At 35.1% G+C, this 13,062-nt stretch overlaps 1 protein-coding gene across 2 annotated transcripts; it reads left to right on the top strand.

The window, feature by feature from the left end:
- Positions 1–816: 816 nt before the first annotated feature.
- On the top strand, positions 817–8,994 carry LOC132730984 (uncharacterized). Of its 2 annotated transcripts, none has more exons than XM_060717076.1 (10): positions 817–1,603; positions 1,825–1,915; positions 2,518–2,608; positions 3,573–3,658; positions 3,975–4,148; positions 4,412–4,509; positions 5,026–5,165; positions 5,718–5,830; positions 6,943–7,094; positions 7,852–8,994. In XM_060717076.1, the coding sequence occupies exons 1-10, from the start codon at positions 1,555–1,557 to the stop codon at positions 8,037–8,039; spliced, it is 1,182 nt and encodes a 393-aa protein (XP_060573059.1). In that variant the 5' UTR covers positions 817–1,554; the 3' UTR covers positions 8,040–8,994. The 2 variants fall into 2 exon arrangements, with proteins under 2 accessions (XP_060573059.1, XP_060573061.1); XM_060717078.1 differs by having other exon boundaries at positions 818–1,677.
- Positions 8,995–13,062: the final 4,068 nt, after the last annotated feature.

A 13,062-nucleotide genomic window follows, 5' to 3' on the forward strand; every position in this document is an offset into this window, starting at 1 on the left:
CCCACATCTCTGACAGACAACTAAAAAATTACTTCATTCAATCATTGTTGCTATGCACCTGCACACCCCTCTCAAACCTTTAGTTTTCAGTTGATTCTGTACAGAACCGATGGAAAAACTTACTTACACACATTACATGATGTGGCTTCGCTTGATAATGCGCTAGGAGTTACTTAAATTATGTATTTTGTTAGATTTATAGTGTTAGTTTTTTGGTAGGTACAAATAATGTACATATCATGAAGGGAAGTAACTCGCACTGTTCGGAATGGAGCAAACAAATAGTCTACTTCTTTGATATCAAAATCGAAAGATTATTGATCAGACAGGATTTATGGAGTTTAGAACTCAGATACATGCGTTGTGTTGATAAAATTCCTAGGTGCCTGTCTGATCTCATCGAGATAAGAAACATTCATTTTAATTCATTTTTTACACGAATTAGATCTATACTGTACTGGTCGGAGACGCATAGATAATAGTTATAACTTATAACCAAAGACATACACTGCCTCACAGACCAAACATAGTTTTCAAACAATTTACAATAGCTTATAAGAAAATCCATCAGCCAACACCAATTTCTGACACCCTATATCATCGCCCGAATCGGTAGCCTTGATAAAGTGACGTCATCGTTGTCCTCAACGGTAGTATCGGTAATCTATGGTGGCTGATTTGTGCCATTTCGCGTTTTCGTCCCGCGACCCCGCCAAGCGAAAAGTCGAGAATTAACAATTAAAATGGCGGGGGCGCGCAGCGAAAACACGCTAATTAGCGGAGGCGCGGGGCGAAAAGTCGAGATTTAATTGTAAAACCGCGGGGCCGCGAAGCGAAATATTTATTGTTATAGGGCGCTAATTAGCGTGCTTTTGTCCGCGCCCCCGCCAAATTATTCTTAAAAACCTCGACTTTTCGCTCCGCGCCCCCGCTAATTAGCGTGTTGTCGCTCCGCGCCCCCGCCGTTTTTGAAGTTAAAATCTCGTGTTTTCGCCCCGCGCCCCCGCTAATTAGCGTGTTTTCGCTCCGCGCCCCCGCCGTTTTATACATTTATTAAACCCTGTTTGGCGTCCCCGATAATTAGCGTGTTTTCGCACCGCGTCCCCGCCGTTTTAATTCTTAAATCTCGTACCGCGACCCCGCGGGGCGAAGTTTTTTCCTTAAATCTCGCCCCGCGCCCTCGCTAATTAGCGTGTTTTCGCCCCGCGCCCCGCCGTTTTATTTCTTAAATCTTGTCCCGCGACCCCGCGGGGCGAAGTTTTTCCCTTAAATCTCGCCCCGCGACCCCGCTAATTAGCGTGTTTTCGCCCTGCGCCCAAGCCGTATTATTTCTTAAATCTCGTCCCGCGACCCCGCGGGGCAATGTTTTATTTCTTAAATCTCGCCCCGCGCCCCCGCTAATTAGCGTCTTTTCGGCCCGCGCCCCCGCCGTTTTATTCCTTAAATCTCGTCCCGCGACCCCGCGGCGCGAAGTTTTATTTCTTAATTTTCGTGTTTTCGTCTTCCGGTGTTTCAGTTGTGTCATGCGCGTTAGAATGTTATTGTTTTTTCAATATGTCGGATAATTTATACACGTCTTTATCTGGTAACACATTTGTAGACAGTATCCTTTCATTACATTACAATTACATTACACATATGCCAAATCAACAATGGCCGACTATAGTGACCACGATAGTATCCTTTTTCCATAACCTATAATGTGATTACTTTCCGACTAGTTTGCAGACCTTATAAAAGTTAAATTAAAAACGTGAATCTTTCAGTTAATCTAATTGGCAAATTTCCAACATTGTCAGAATTATACTTCTTAACAAAACAAAGGAGATGAACTGGTCAGAGAATATTTTTTTTCGGGATTCCAATATTCCGAAATTGTTTCTCTACTCTACGAGCGACGCGGCATGATAATAAGGTAAGCTTCGCCATTATATTATATAATACAATTTCATATTGATATATATAATTATAAAATGTTATTTTATATTAATATTATTATATATTATATCATATTATATTAGTTAGTAAGTCTGAAATAATGTGATACAAGTCCCACCCCCCATATCCGACCCCGGTCTTTAGCCCCCCCCCCCCCGTCTTTAGCCACCCCGTCCATCTGGCTTGACGTACATAAATCGATTTACGTTATAAATTTAATTTATGTATGTTTGCAAAACCGGTATATAACCAGGAACTCGAACCTCCAAAAGGACTGACCGGTTAAACACTAAAATTACTCTCTTTTTTTTTAATGGGAATACAAAAAATCTAAAAAATATTGATAGCAATGAAGCAAGGGATCCGTTAATGTTGGAACATGAGCCCTTTTTAGGTGTTGGTTTATGTAGGGTGAAGATAATTTTTCTCAGACTTTGTAGAGATCAGTAACACTGACAAATATAAAAACAAGAGAGGGGAGGGGAGAAGGGGTGGGGGAGGGAGAGAAGAACTTTTTTAATGTGTATCAGTTTCATGTAAAAAGTAACAGTATATCTAAAAAAGATAAATTGTTTGCAGTATACGACAACTGAACCGAATTCTTGGGCGTTTAGGACTCCGTCGCCATTCCACACACGCCGCTAGGCAAGAAGCATACGGAGCAGTAGTTGTAAGTTTTAAAGGGACTCCACTGAGGTTTAAAAGTCTAAAAACATAACATTTGAATTTCTTACTTAAATGAGCTGGGGCACTTTAAACCGTAATATATGCAAAGATAGTTAAGAAATATACTTTGAAATAAATTGAAAATCGTATTTTGATGCTTTTCTTAGCCTAATTTGAGTGAAAAGCGTTTGAACGCTTTTCAGTTTGGGTCAGTTTTTTACAGTTTGAATATTTATTCCGGAAAAACAGTGTGCGCGCATGATCTGAAATTTTGCACAAAGATTAGTGGTCTAAACCTACATCAAATGGTACAATTATCTGGAAAAAATATTTTCAGTCCCATCATGTCAAAAAACCTCAGTGGAGGTCATATCTTAGAAGGCTACATTATGTGGTTATTGTTTTAATCTCTGAAATGGCATGTCTATCAAAATTTACCAAATTATATTCTATTTATGGTAATTGACTGAACGTCAAAACGTAGAAAGAATAATGATGATTAGAAAAAGAAATGTACACAAAACTTGACCACCTTTGATTGAACGGTGATCAGGCGAGCAAACGTGCATGACATCCTTACCCTTCAGTTCTTTTATATTCTTCAGTATAACAATAAAGATTTTGCCTGAAATATGTCAATAAAATTTCCTACGCCTCATAGATTTTATTTTGCCCTTGAGACTGAGGAGTTGCCTGTAATGATTGAGGCATCATGATCAGAATGGCAACCACCATTCACCCCTGCATAGTATTAAGAGGCATATAGCTGTAGTCTATAAATCTGTAAGCTCCAGCAGGTGAGAAGGTTTTAAGCCCTGGAATTTCATTGAAGTTTGTTACATCCGAGGTTATCCAAAGTCATCTTCCCTGTTTCTGCTCCATAACAATAAACTGTGTCCAACCAATCAAACAAAGAAACATAAATCTTATTTACTAAGTTATTAATAGTAAGAACATTATTATTTCAGTATGAATTAAATGGGAGCGGTCGAAATTTGGGGTACCGTGGCATGGCCCACCGACTAGCATCTGCCCATGGAATAGTGGTTCCTAGGTAAATATGTTGCTTGTGTGTTTTATTGACTTGAAGTCACATTCAGAACAATAACAAATATACGGCATGGTTTGATAGGGGAGTACTGTGTACATCAACAATAACTGTCGAATAGGTAAACTTCTGCTGAAATTCATACTTAAAGTTCGTATCAAAAAGTTTTGCATACATCCTAAGTTTGTAGGTGGTTATATATGTCATTATAAGATATTGCATTGTTTGAGAATAAAACAAAATTATCTCGCGTTTTCAATGCAATTGAATAATATACTAGTAACTCCTCAATGCCATTCATCATATTTTTGCCTTTTGATAGAGAAACTGTGCGCTCCTTACTACTTTCAATTGACCCGGATGGTGTCGAAACCAGAAGGAGAAGAGTGTTTAATAGGCGGTCGTACTTTAACGAAGGGCCAAACTTCCTTATACATATAGACGGGTATGACAAATTGAAGCGATATGGATTTCCTATACACGCTGCCATCGATGGGTACAGTATTTCCGAATTGTTTTCTTCTTTGTTTTGTTATTGTGTTGTTTTTTTTTTCAATTTTCATACAGGAGAATTTCCGGGTTTTTTAGATGTTCATGATTTATCCCTTACAACTTCATTAATACAGGGAAAAGAACTGTAATTTCCTTGCCAATTGACTTATAAATAAATTTTAATGGTATGGAACAAATTTTCAGCTGTAAAAGCGGACAGTGAAAGAATGATAACCAATAGTGAAAATTGACAATTTATCTTTTCAGATTTTCACGTCGGCTTCTATGGTTAGAAGCGGTCAGTTCTAATAACAATCCAAAAATCGTGGCGACATTATTTCTTCGCTATATTCAGGAAATAAAAGGTACTGTTTTGGAGTATAATTAAAAGTGATGAGTGTAATGCAATGTTCAGAATACCTTCTAAAATCTAGACGAATTCACGCTTCGTTATCATAAAAAGATATATGCAAGGCAGAAATAATATTTTAACAGTAGAAAGATCAAACTAAGAAAGGCTGAATCATACAATGTATTAAAAACCATTTATGTTATAAGCTTAAGGAAAATAAGAGAATTGCTTAATTTCCATTATTTACATTTAGTACATTACTTTTACAATTTACTTTTTTTTCAAATTGCAGACTTTTAGGGCAAACGTTCAAATAATGTGAATCGCGACACTAGATTTCATTTCGTTGAATTTTGCCTCGAACTGTCCAATTTTAATAAGCTTTTCAGTAAGATAATGGCCACATATTGAAATACTTCTATACACAAAGGATGTAATAAAAGACAATATTTTGTTATCATAATCCGCTGATTGTAGACGTTACATTTATAATATTTTTATAACACATTTTATCATTCATTCAACAAAGGTGTACCTCGTTGTTTGCGAATGGATTGTGGGACAGAGAATACCTTGACAGAGGACATTCAGAAGGCATTCCGCCATAATCATACAGATAGCATGGCGGGGAGTAAGAGTGTGATTAAAGGAAGTTCTCATTCTAACCAGGTAGGCCTTTTTGTATCGGTTAATCATTTTCATAAAATTTATCCCCCTTCCTTACCTTACAACAATAAATAATTAATAAAAACCTTCTGAACAAATTGACAAACGTAAATTTATCCTTTAAAAGTCTTTATCTGTCGAAATGATAATAGTGCAGCAAAGATTTAGAAATTAATGCAATGTTTGTGCTAAGAACGTTATAAGGCACATTTGTTAAGATTTTATAGCATTCTGTGTGGGGCCTTATATGTCACAACGCCGCTAAATGTCGCAACTGCCGCTAAATGTCACAAGGGTTGAAGCACCAGATTGCATGAGGCGACTAAATGGGTTCGAATAAATTGCATCTCTATGCATCTCTTAACACAAGCAGGTAAGGTGGTTTTGACCCATGGCATTGCCTTTTTGTTGGTGTTGCAGTCATCTTTCCCGTTTCGGTGCCATATGATTTTAATTGTATGCTCCGTAAAAACAAAAAAACAAATAAATAGAAAAACTAATTTAGAATTTTTAATGATATTTTTATGTAATCAAAGTTATTTACATTTTCTCAAGCGAATTGAGAGATGGTGGAGGTCTGGGAGACAAGGAGCATTCCAGTATTGGATCGAGCTGTTTGCCAGTATAGAAGCGGCTGGTTATCTGGAAACTACAAATCCTTTGCACGTGTGAGCATCTAAAATATTCCAGTTTAACATATACCTTTAAATATCCTTATAACCCCAGTATAGATTTGGCTTCACATCATACTTAAAAGTTGCACCGTTATATGTATAAAACGATTCTATCACTCCACGTGATTTGGCACTATAGATAAAGAAGAAAAAAAAACGGTGTTAAACTACCAATAAACACTGGTTAAGGACTACTTGTATTATTGTATATGCGGCTGTTATGTTTCTTCCATCGATTATATAGTTTACAAGGCCTTTTAAAGCAACAATAAAAAGCATTTTTATTTATATTTTCAGTTGTTATAATGTTTTCTTTTCATACAATACCGAAATAATATCTCACATACACTAACGCCACATATTTAATTCATATCAGTTAATAAAAATTTTGACAAAACGGCGCCAATCCGTAAGCAGCGTAATGACGTCATCCTAAGTAAACAAGTCATTAATTTTATAAAACAAGCTGACGTTATTTCATACATACAAGAATGATAAATGGGGCACCGATGTAAGCACGATACGACGTAATTTTTTTGTTGTTGAAAACTTGAAAAAAATAACGTTTTTTCTTATTATTTCTTTTGTTTCATAATTTCTACATGTATATCTCCGCAACAGTAGGTTACGAAAATCGAACATCGTTATACGAAAATCGGCACCGGAAGTTATTTCCGCTTGAAAAAATTAACATTAGTGCGCTTCCTTATTTTATCGTGTTAGAATCGAAATAACATCGGCCTGAGAGATGTATATCGGCTATTGAACACCGGTTTTGTCGTTTTGAAGCGAGAAAATTAACCACTTAGGCCTACGGCCTTCGTGGTCCATTCCTACACATCAAAATCCAAACCGGTGTTAAATAGCCGATGAACACCTCTCAGGCCGATGTTATTTCTTAAATAAACCTCATTTTCATATGGCAAGATAAAATACCGGTAGAACAATACACCAGACAGCGACATTCTTTGGTAATAATATGTAAATTGCAGTTTCGGCTCAGCTCAGCAAACAACATTTCAGCCGTCCTTTATAACTTTTCTATCTCGAGTAATTTTTGTAACCTTATATCTTATTTTAAATTTCTAATTTAAATATTGTTGCAGTGACTGTTTGCGCTTCTGTTTCTTTGATCTGCTCGACACAGACCTGAAGAAAGTATTGTCAGACTGGAACAGTCATCGGATTCGACAAAGCCGCGGATCAGATTCCATAGGTGGTAAACCTGATATGCTGTATCACATGCCATTCTTATTTGGTAAGCAAATTATTTTGAAAAAAAAAATATATCTCCTATTTTCCATAACAGTCCTTCTTGGCGAAAGAATATGATGGCATTTCTGTTCCAGCTATCCTTTCCATGAACTATTGTTAGCAGCAGAAGGTAAGTGCATTGTTGGGATAATACCTATCCTTTTAACGAACATTTTTTTCAAATACAGATTGCTTTGGCTTTAGTAAAAGCTAGAACACATATAAACATTATAAATTATGTCCCAGGTCAGTTATGTATGTAAATAGATGGTAACTGCCGCTATGTCACTTATCTTCCAAGTTTGATTTGAAACATTAATCTAGTGTTCAAAATGTAGTGTACAAGGCGACAGGTTTGCGCGATTTCTCCATCGTTGCCACTGTAGTCGAGTTTAAGTCTTACCAGAGCCCTTATATTATTTTATACTAATCACTTGTATACTTCCCACCACCACCCCAATGGCGAATAATTTATTTGGTGTAATAATTCAAACCAATTGATGATTCTGTTTATCATATATTTTAAGAGTTAATTGGTACTGCAGTTTAATACACTTTAAAACTTTTCACGAAACAAGTTTATGTAAAATAATCTTCGGGGTTGGACAACTTTGGATGGTATTTTTTAAATTATAAATATCATAATTTGAGTATTTTAATATTACATAAATAAATATATGGGCTCTTAGGCATCAAGCATAAAACTAACATTGGAATTACCGCTAAAATCTAATACAAAAAATATGTTCATACGCTTTTAGGAGGCAGGGATTACAAGAAGGAAGTGGACAGGAGGGACATAGAAGAAGTGCAGAGACAGTTTGGTGTCACGTCACCTTTTGCCCGTTGTAGCGACATGTTTCAAAGTGAAATGCTGGAGCGAAACATACATAAGCCCTCCACTATGGAAGAAGCGAAAATCTTGTTCCAGCGTTTAGTTCGGATTTAACTCATTACAGGACTGGAGCAGAGAGGACTACACCCAAATCCCGCAACATTGCCATTATTTCATTGTTGTAAAGAATATATTTAAAAAATATATGCAATTAAATGAGAGATTCAATGTGTAAATGTGAAATTGCATAGTTTCCTCCCGTAAAAAATGTAAATTTAAAATGTATTTACATGTCAGTAAAAGTGTCTTGGGGTGATCTTGATATGTCTTGACGTAGTCTTGATGTGTCTTGGCGTGGTCTTGGGGTAAATAGACCGACCGGTGCCTCTACAGCATGCAGAAATCATGATCACAAAATAGAAAAATATCGTGTTTTTTTTCATCGATTATTATTTTACATTCATAATTATATATAAATCGTTGTGAAAAGATGAATAAGACCTTTAAAAGTTCACTTTGTTGGGTAAAAAGGCAAGATTTAAGCATTTTGTCATTCAAGCGCCTTGTCCGGTATATACCAGAATACGATATTTAGTGTGGTGCTCCACGGAAAAATTAATTCAACTTGAAATTAAAGAATATTTTTTAACAGATATTGCTTTCACTTGATATAAAAGAAGAGTATTGTCGAGTAATTCTTACTTAATATAGATTAAGTGAGCTTTACTTAATGACAGATTTATAGTATTTTGCATCATGCAACAATCTGATTATTGAGGCATGTATGTAATTGGAACAGACAGATTTAAGTAAATAGACTAATTGCTGTGGTTTTGCAGCGCACCAACGCAATAATAAACATGTAAAGTAAGTGTATAAAAAATTGCCTAATAATCCGAGTCTTGCTTTCTGTTACAATATATTAGTTATACAAAAGTGAAGGTTGTCTATTTCTTTTTCTTTTTATTCACACTTTTTATATATTGCATAATAAATTCTATTAACAGTAAAAGTTGTAAAACAGTAACACAGAAATTTTCTAAATCTTTTCTCTGTCCTTTTTTAGTATGAATATACATCTATTTTTATATCAAAAGGACACATTTTTCCCTATCTTAATTGTCTCAATCTATATTAAGCTCATTGTTAAAAAGAATGCATCTACATGTACATTGAGTTATAAATCTAATGAATTCAAATCATTGTATTTGGTAGTACCACATAAACACAAGGGCCATCAGTGATGGCATGTGTCACCTAATGATAGCCAATTATGTTGCAGCTACTGTAGGAGACCCAAAAATCATTAACAGAGCAAAACAAATTTTTATTCAAAGCCCATAACTCGGCTAAACATCCCTCAACCGGAACACCCGTGTGATATGTGCAACTACTTGAGCTACAGATCAATCCTGTAAAGTTTCATTAAAATTGCATAAGTGGTATAAGAGGAGTACTCCAGACAAACTTTGAAATTAAAAATAAAGGGCCATAACTCGGACAAAAATCACTGAACCAAAACAAGCTGATGATATGCACAACTAGACTTGGTACTGATCATTCCTATAAAAGTTGGATAAAATTGCACCAGCAGTTTTTAAGTAGTTCGGATAAGATTCTGTGCAGCTGGCAACACACACACAAAACAAGAGGGCCATGATGGCCCTGAAGTCGCTCACCTGTATATAGGCCCTCATAGCGGGGCCAGTTTTAACCCCAGGGCTTTTATTTGAACAAACTTGGTAGACACCCACTATAAGATCATGCTAAACATCTAAGGTCTAGCTGGTCAAGTTTTTTCTTTACACATATAGTTAAATAATGACACACCTGGGGCAGGGCCAGTTTGGACCTAAGGGCTTTTATTTGAACAATCTTTGTAGACACTTACTTAAGAAATGTTTCATGCTTAATATCTGAACTCTAGCTATTCTGATATTTCGAAGAAGATTTTTAAGTTTTTGCTATACACATATAAGGAAAATCAATGACCCCCCGGGGTGGGCCAATTTTGACCCCAGGGCTTTTATTTGAACCAACTTTGTAGACACTTACTAGAAGATGTTTCATGCTTAATATCTAAACTCTAGCTATTCAGGTTTTTTTCAAAGAAGATTTTTAAGTTCTTGCTTTACACATATAAGAAAATCAATGTCCCCTGGGGCGGGGCCAATTTTGACCCCAGGGCTTTTATTTGAACAACTTTGTAGACACTCACTAGAAGATGCTTCGTGCTTAATATCTAAACTCTAGCTATTTAAGTTTTTTCAAAGAAGATTTTTTAAGTTTTTGTTATACACATATAAGGAAAATGAATGACCCCCGGGATGGGGCCAATTTTGACCCCAGGGCTTTTATTTGAATAAACTTGTTCGACACTCACTAGAAGATGTTTCATTCTTAGTATCTAAACTCTAGCTATTTGGTTTTTTTCAAAGAAGATTTTTTAAGTTTTTGCTATACACATATAATGAAAATCAATGACCCCCTAGGCCGGGCCAATTTTGACCCTAGGACTCTAATCTGAACAAACTTGGTAGACATCCATTAGAACATGTTTCATGCTAAATATCTTAGCTCTAGCTCTTTGGGTTCTTAAAAGAAGATTTTTTAAGTTTTTACTATATGCATATAGGGAAAATCAATGACCCCCTGGGGCAGGCCAATTTGACCCCAGGGCTTTTATTTGAACAAACTTGGTAGACTACCATTAGAAGATGTTTCATGCCAAATATCTAAGATCTAGCTCTTTGGGTTTTTTAGAAGAAGATATTTAAAGTTTTTTCTTTTGGTTGCCATGGCAACTAGAGTTCTGCATGGAATAGAATTCTTTGAACAACTTTGTTAAGGCTTCACACAAGGAACATCCCTGTGAATTTTCATTATGATCTGCCTTATGGTTTCAGAGGAGATGTCGTTTTAAAAGTGTGAACGGACAACGTACGACAGATGAAGAGTGATCCTAATAGCTGACCCTGAGCATATGCTCAGGTGAGCTAAAAACCTTTTTCAAATATGGGCCATAACTCATTCAACCAGAAAACCCTTATACTATGCACAGAAAATTAAGCCACAGATCAATCCTGTAAAGTTTCATTGAATTGCTTCTGTGGCATAAGAGAAGTAGTCCTGACAAAAAAAACAACAAAACATTTAAGGGCCATAACTTTGACAACAAGAGCTGTCGGAAGGACAGCACGCTCGACTATTCTAAGTGCTTGATAGTAAAAGAGCCTTAATAATGTTAAATTTTTTAAGTTCACAAAAGGGCTAATTTTTTTTTATAAATTCATGTTATAGGCCTTAGAGAGAGTCTAATTATACAGTATTGGCTTGACTATTCGGAAGGTAATGTTACAAGGGTGTTTTATTGAGTATAATAATACTAATTACCTATGAATACATAAATTTGACAGAAAAGGTACAAAGGCTTGTTATTAAGATGTTTTATCAAGCAAATCACTGCTTTATTATTATGAATGCATAAAATTGTCCCAAAAAAGGCACAAAACCAATTCAGTAGTTATTGAGATAACAGCTTACAAGCAAAACTTTACCAAGAATTTCTAAGTTGAAAAAGGGGAGAAAAATCATCCTAAATGCAAGATAGAATTATGGATCTTTGTCAGTGACCTACAATTATGACCCTAAATGTGAAGTTTTAAATAAATATCTTTAATAGTTATTGAGATATGTAAAATTGTTACTATAAAAAAGTATTTTAAATTTCAAGTGAATATCTCAAGCAATAATTAAGATATTTGACTTTACAAAAAAACTTTAACCAAAATTTCTAAGTTCCAAAGGGGCATAATTCTGTCATTATTGTAGGCAGAGTTATCCAACTTGTCAATCTGATGTACCTTGTTACTATAAATAAGTATTGTAAGTTTCATTTGAATATCTCAAGCAATAATTGAGATATTTGACTTCACAAAAATCTTTAACCAAAATATCTAAGTTTAAAAGGGGCATAATTCTGTCAATATTGTAGGCAGAGTTATCCAACTTGTCAATCTGATGTACCTTGTTACTATAAATAAGTATTGTAAGTTTCAATTGAATATCTCAAGCAATAATTGAGATATTTGACTTTACAAAAAACTTTAACCAAAATTTCTAAGTTAAAAAGGGGCATAATTCTGTCAATATTGTAGGCAGAGTTATCCAACTTGTCAATCTGATGTACCTTGTTACTATTAATAAGTATTGTAAGTTTCAATTGAATATCTCAAGTAATAATTGAGATATTTGACTTTACAAAAAACTTTAACCAAAATATCTAAGTTAAAAAGGGGCATAATTCTGTCAATATTGTAGGCAGAGTTATCCAACTTGTCAATGTGATGTACCTTGTTACTATAAATAAGTATTGTAAGTTTCAATTGAATATCTCAAGCAATAATTGAGATATTTGACTTTACAAAAAACTTTAACCAAAATTTCTAAGTTAAAAAGGGGCATAATTCTGTCAATATTGTAGACAGAGTTATCCAACTTGTCAATCTGATTTACCTTGTTACTATTAATAAGTATTGTAAGTTTCAATTGAATATCTCAAGCAATAATTGAGATATTTGACTTTACAAAAAACTTTAACCAACGCAGACGCCGACGCGGACGCCGACGCCGGGGCGACTACAATAGCTCTCATATTCTTCGAATAGTCGAGCTAAAAATAATTGAACAGGAAAATGCCAATGATATGGACAACTAGACTTGGTACGGATCATTCTGTATTGGAAAGAAAATGCCCAGTGTGAGGAGTAGTCTAGGAGAGGTTGGACTGAAGAAGAAAATGTCACCATACTCCACCAGATTAGTTTATTGATGGCAAGTAGTGATAAGATAGAACTTGTATTCTCAAATTTAAAAAAGTTCTGGACATGAATTTCCTTGTTTTTTGTTTTATAAAAATTAAACCATTGTGGAATAAAAATGAATATTCAATAATCAAAAAATAAAATTCAACAAAAGTTAAAATTTTAATTTTAAAAACATGTCCATCAGCACCATCTTTACTAAAATGGTCCATGGCCCCCAGTTCTCGCTTAAAGACACTGGACACAAAAAGAAACCGTTTAATTATATCTTTTATAAGATCTTGAAAAGGCCCGAAAACAAAATCTACTTCACT

This window comes from Ruditapes philippinarum, unplaced genomic scaffold, assembly GCF_026571515.1.
Source record: "Ruditapes philippinarum isolate M1 unplaced genomic scaffold, ASM2657151v2 ctg9871_1_1_1_1, whole genome shotgun sequence".
In the NCBI taxonomy this organism is placed as follows: Eukaryota; Metazoa; Mollusca; class Bivalvia; order Venerida; family Veneridae; genus Ruditapes; species Ruditapes philippinarum.

Bases quoted from the DNA above. Each gene is read 5' to 3' on its own strand.
- LOC132730984 (XM_060717076.1), top strand. From the start codon at position 1,555: ATGTCGGATAATTTATACACGTCTTTATCTGGTAACACATTTGTAGAC. The intron at 4,510-5,025 runs GTACTGTTTTGG...CATTCAACAAAG, and splicing joins CTATATTCAGGAAATAAAAG to GTGTACCTCGTTGTTTGCGA. The intron at 5,831-6,942 runs GTGAGCATCTAA...ATATTGTTGCAG, and splicing joins ACTACAAATCCTTTGCACGT to TGACTGTTTGCGCTTCTGTT.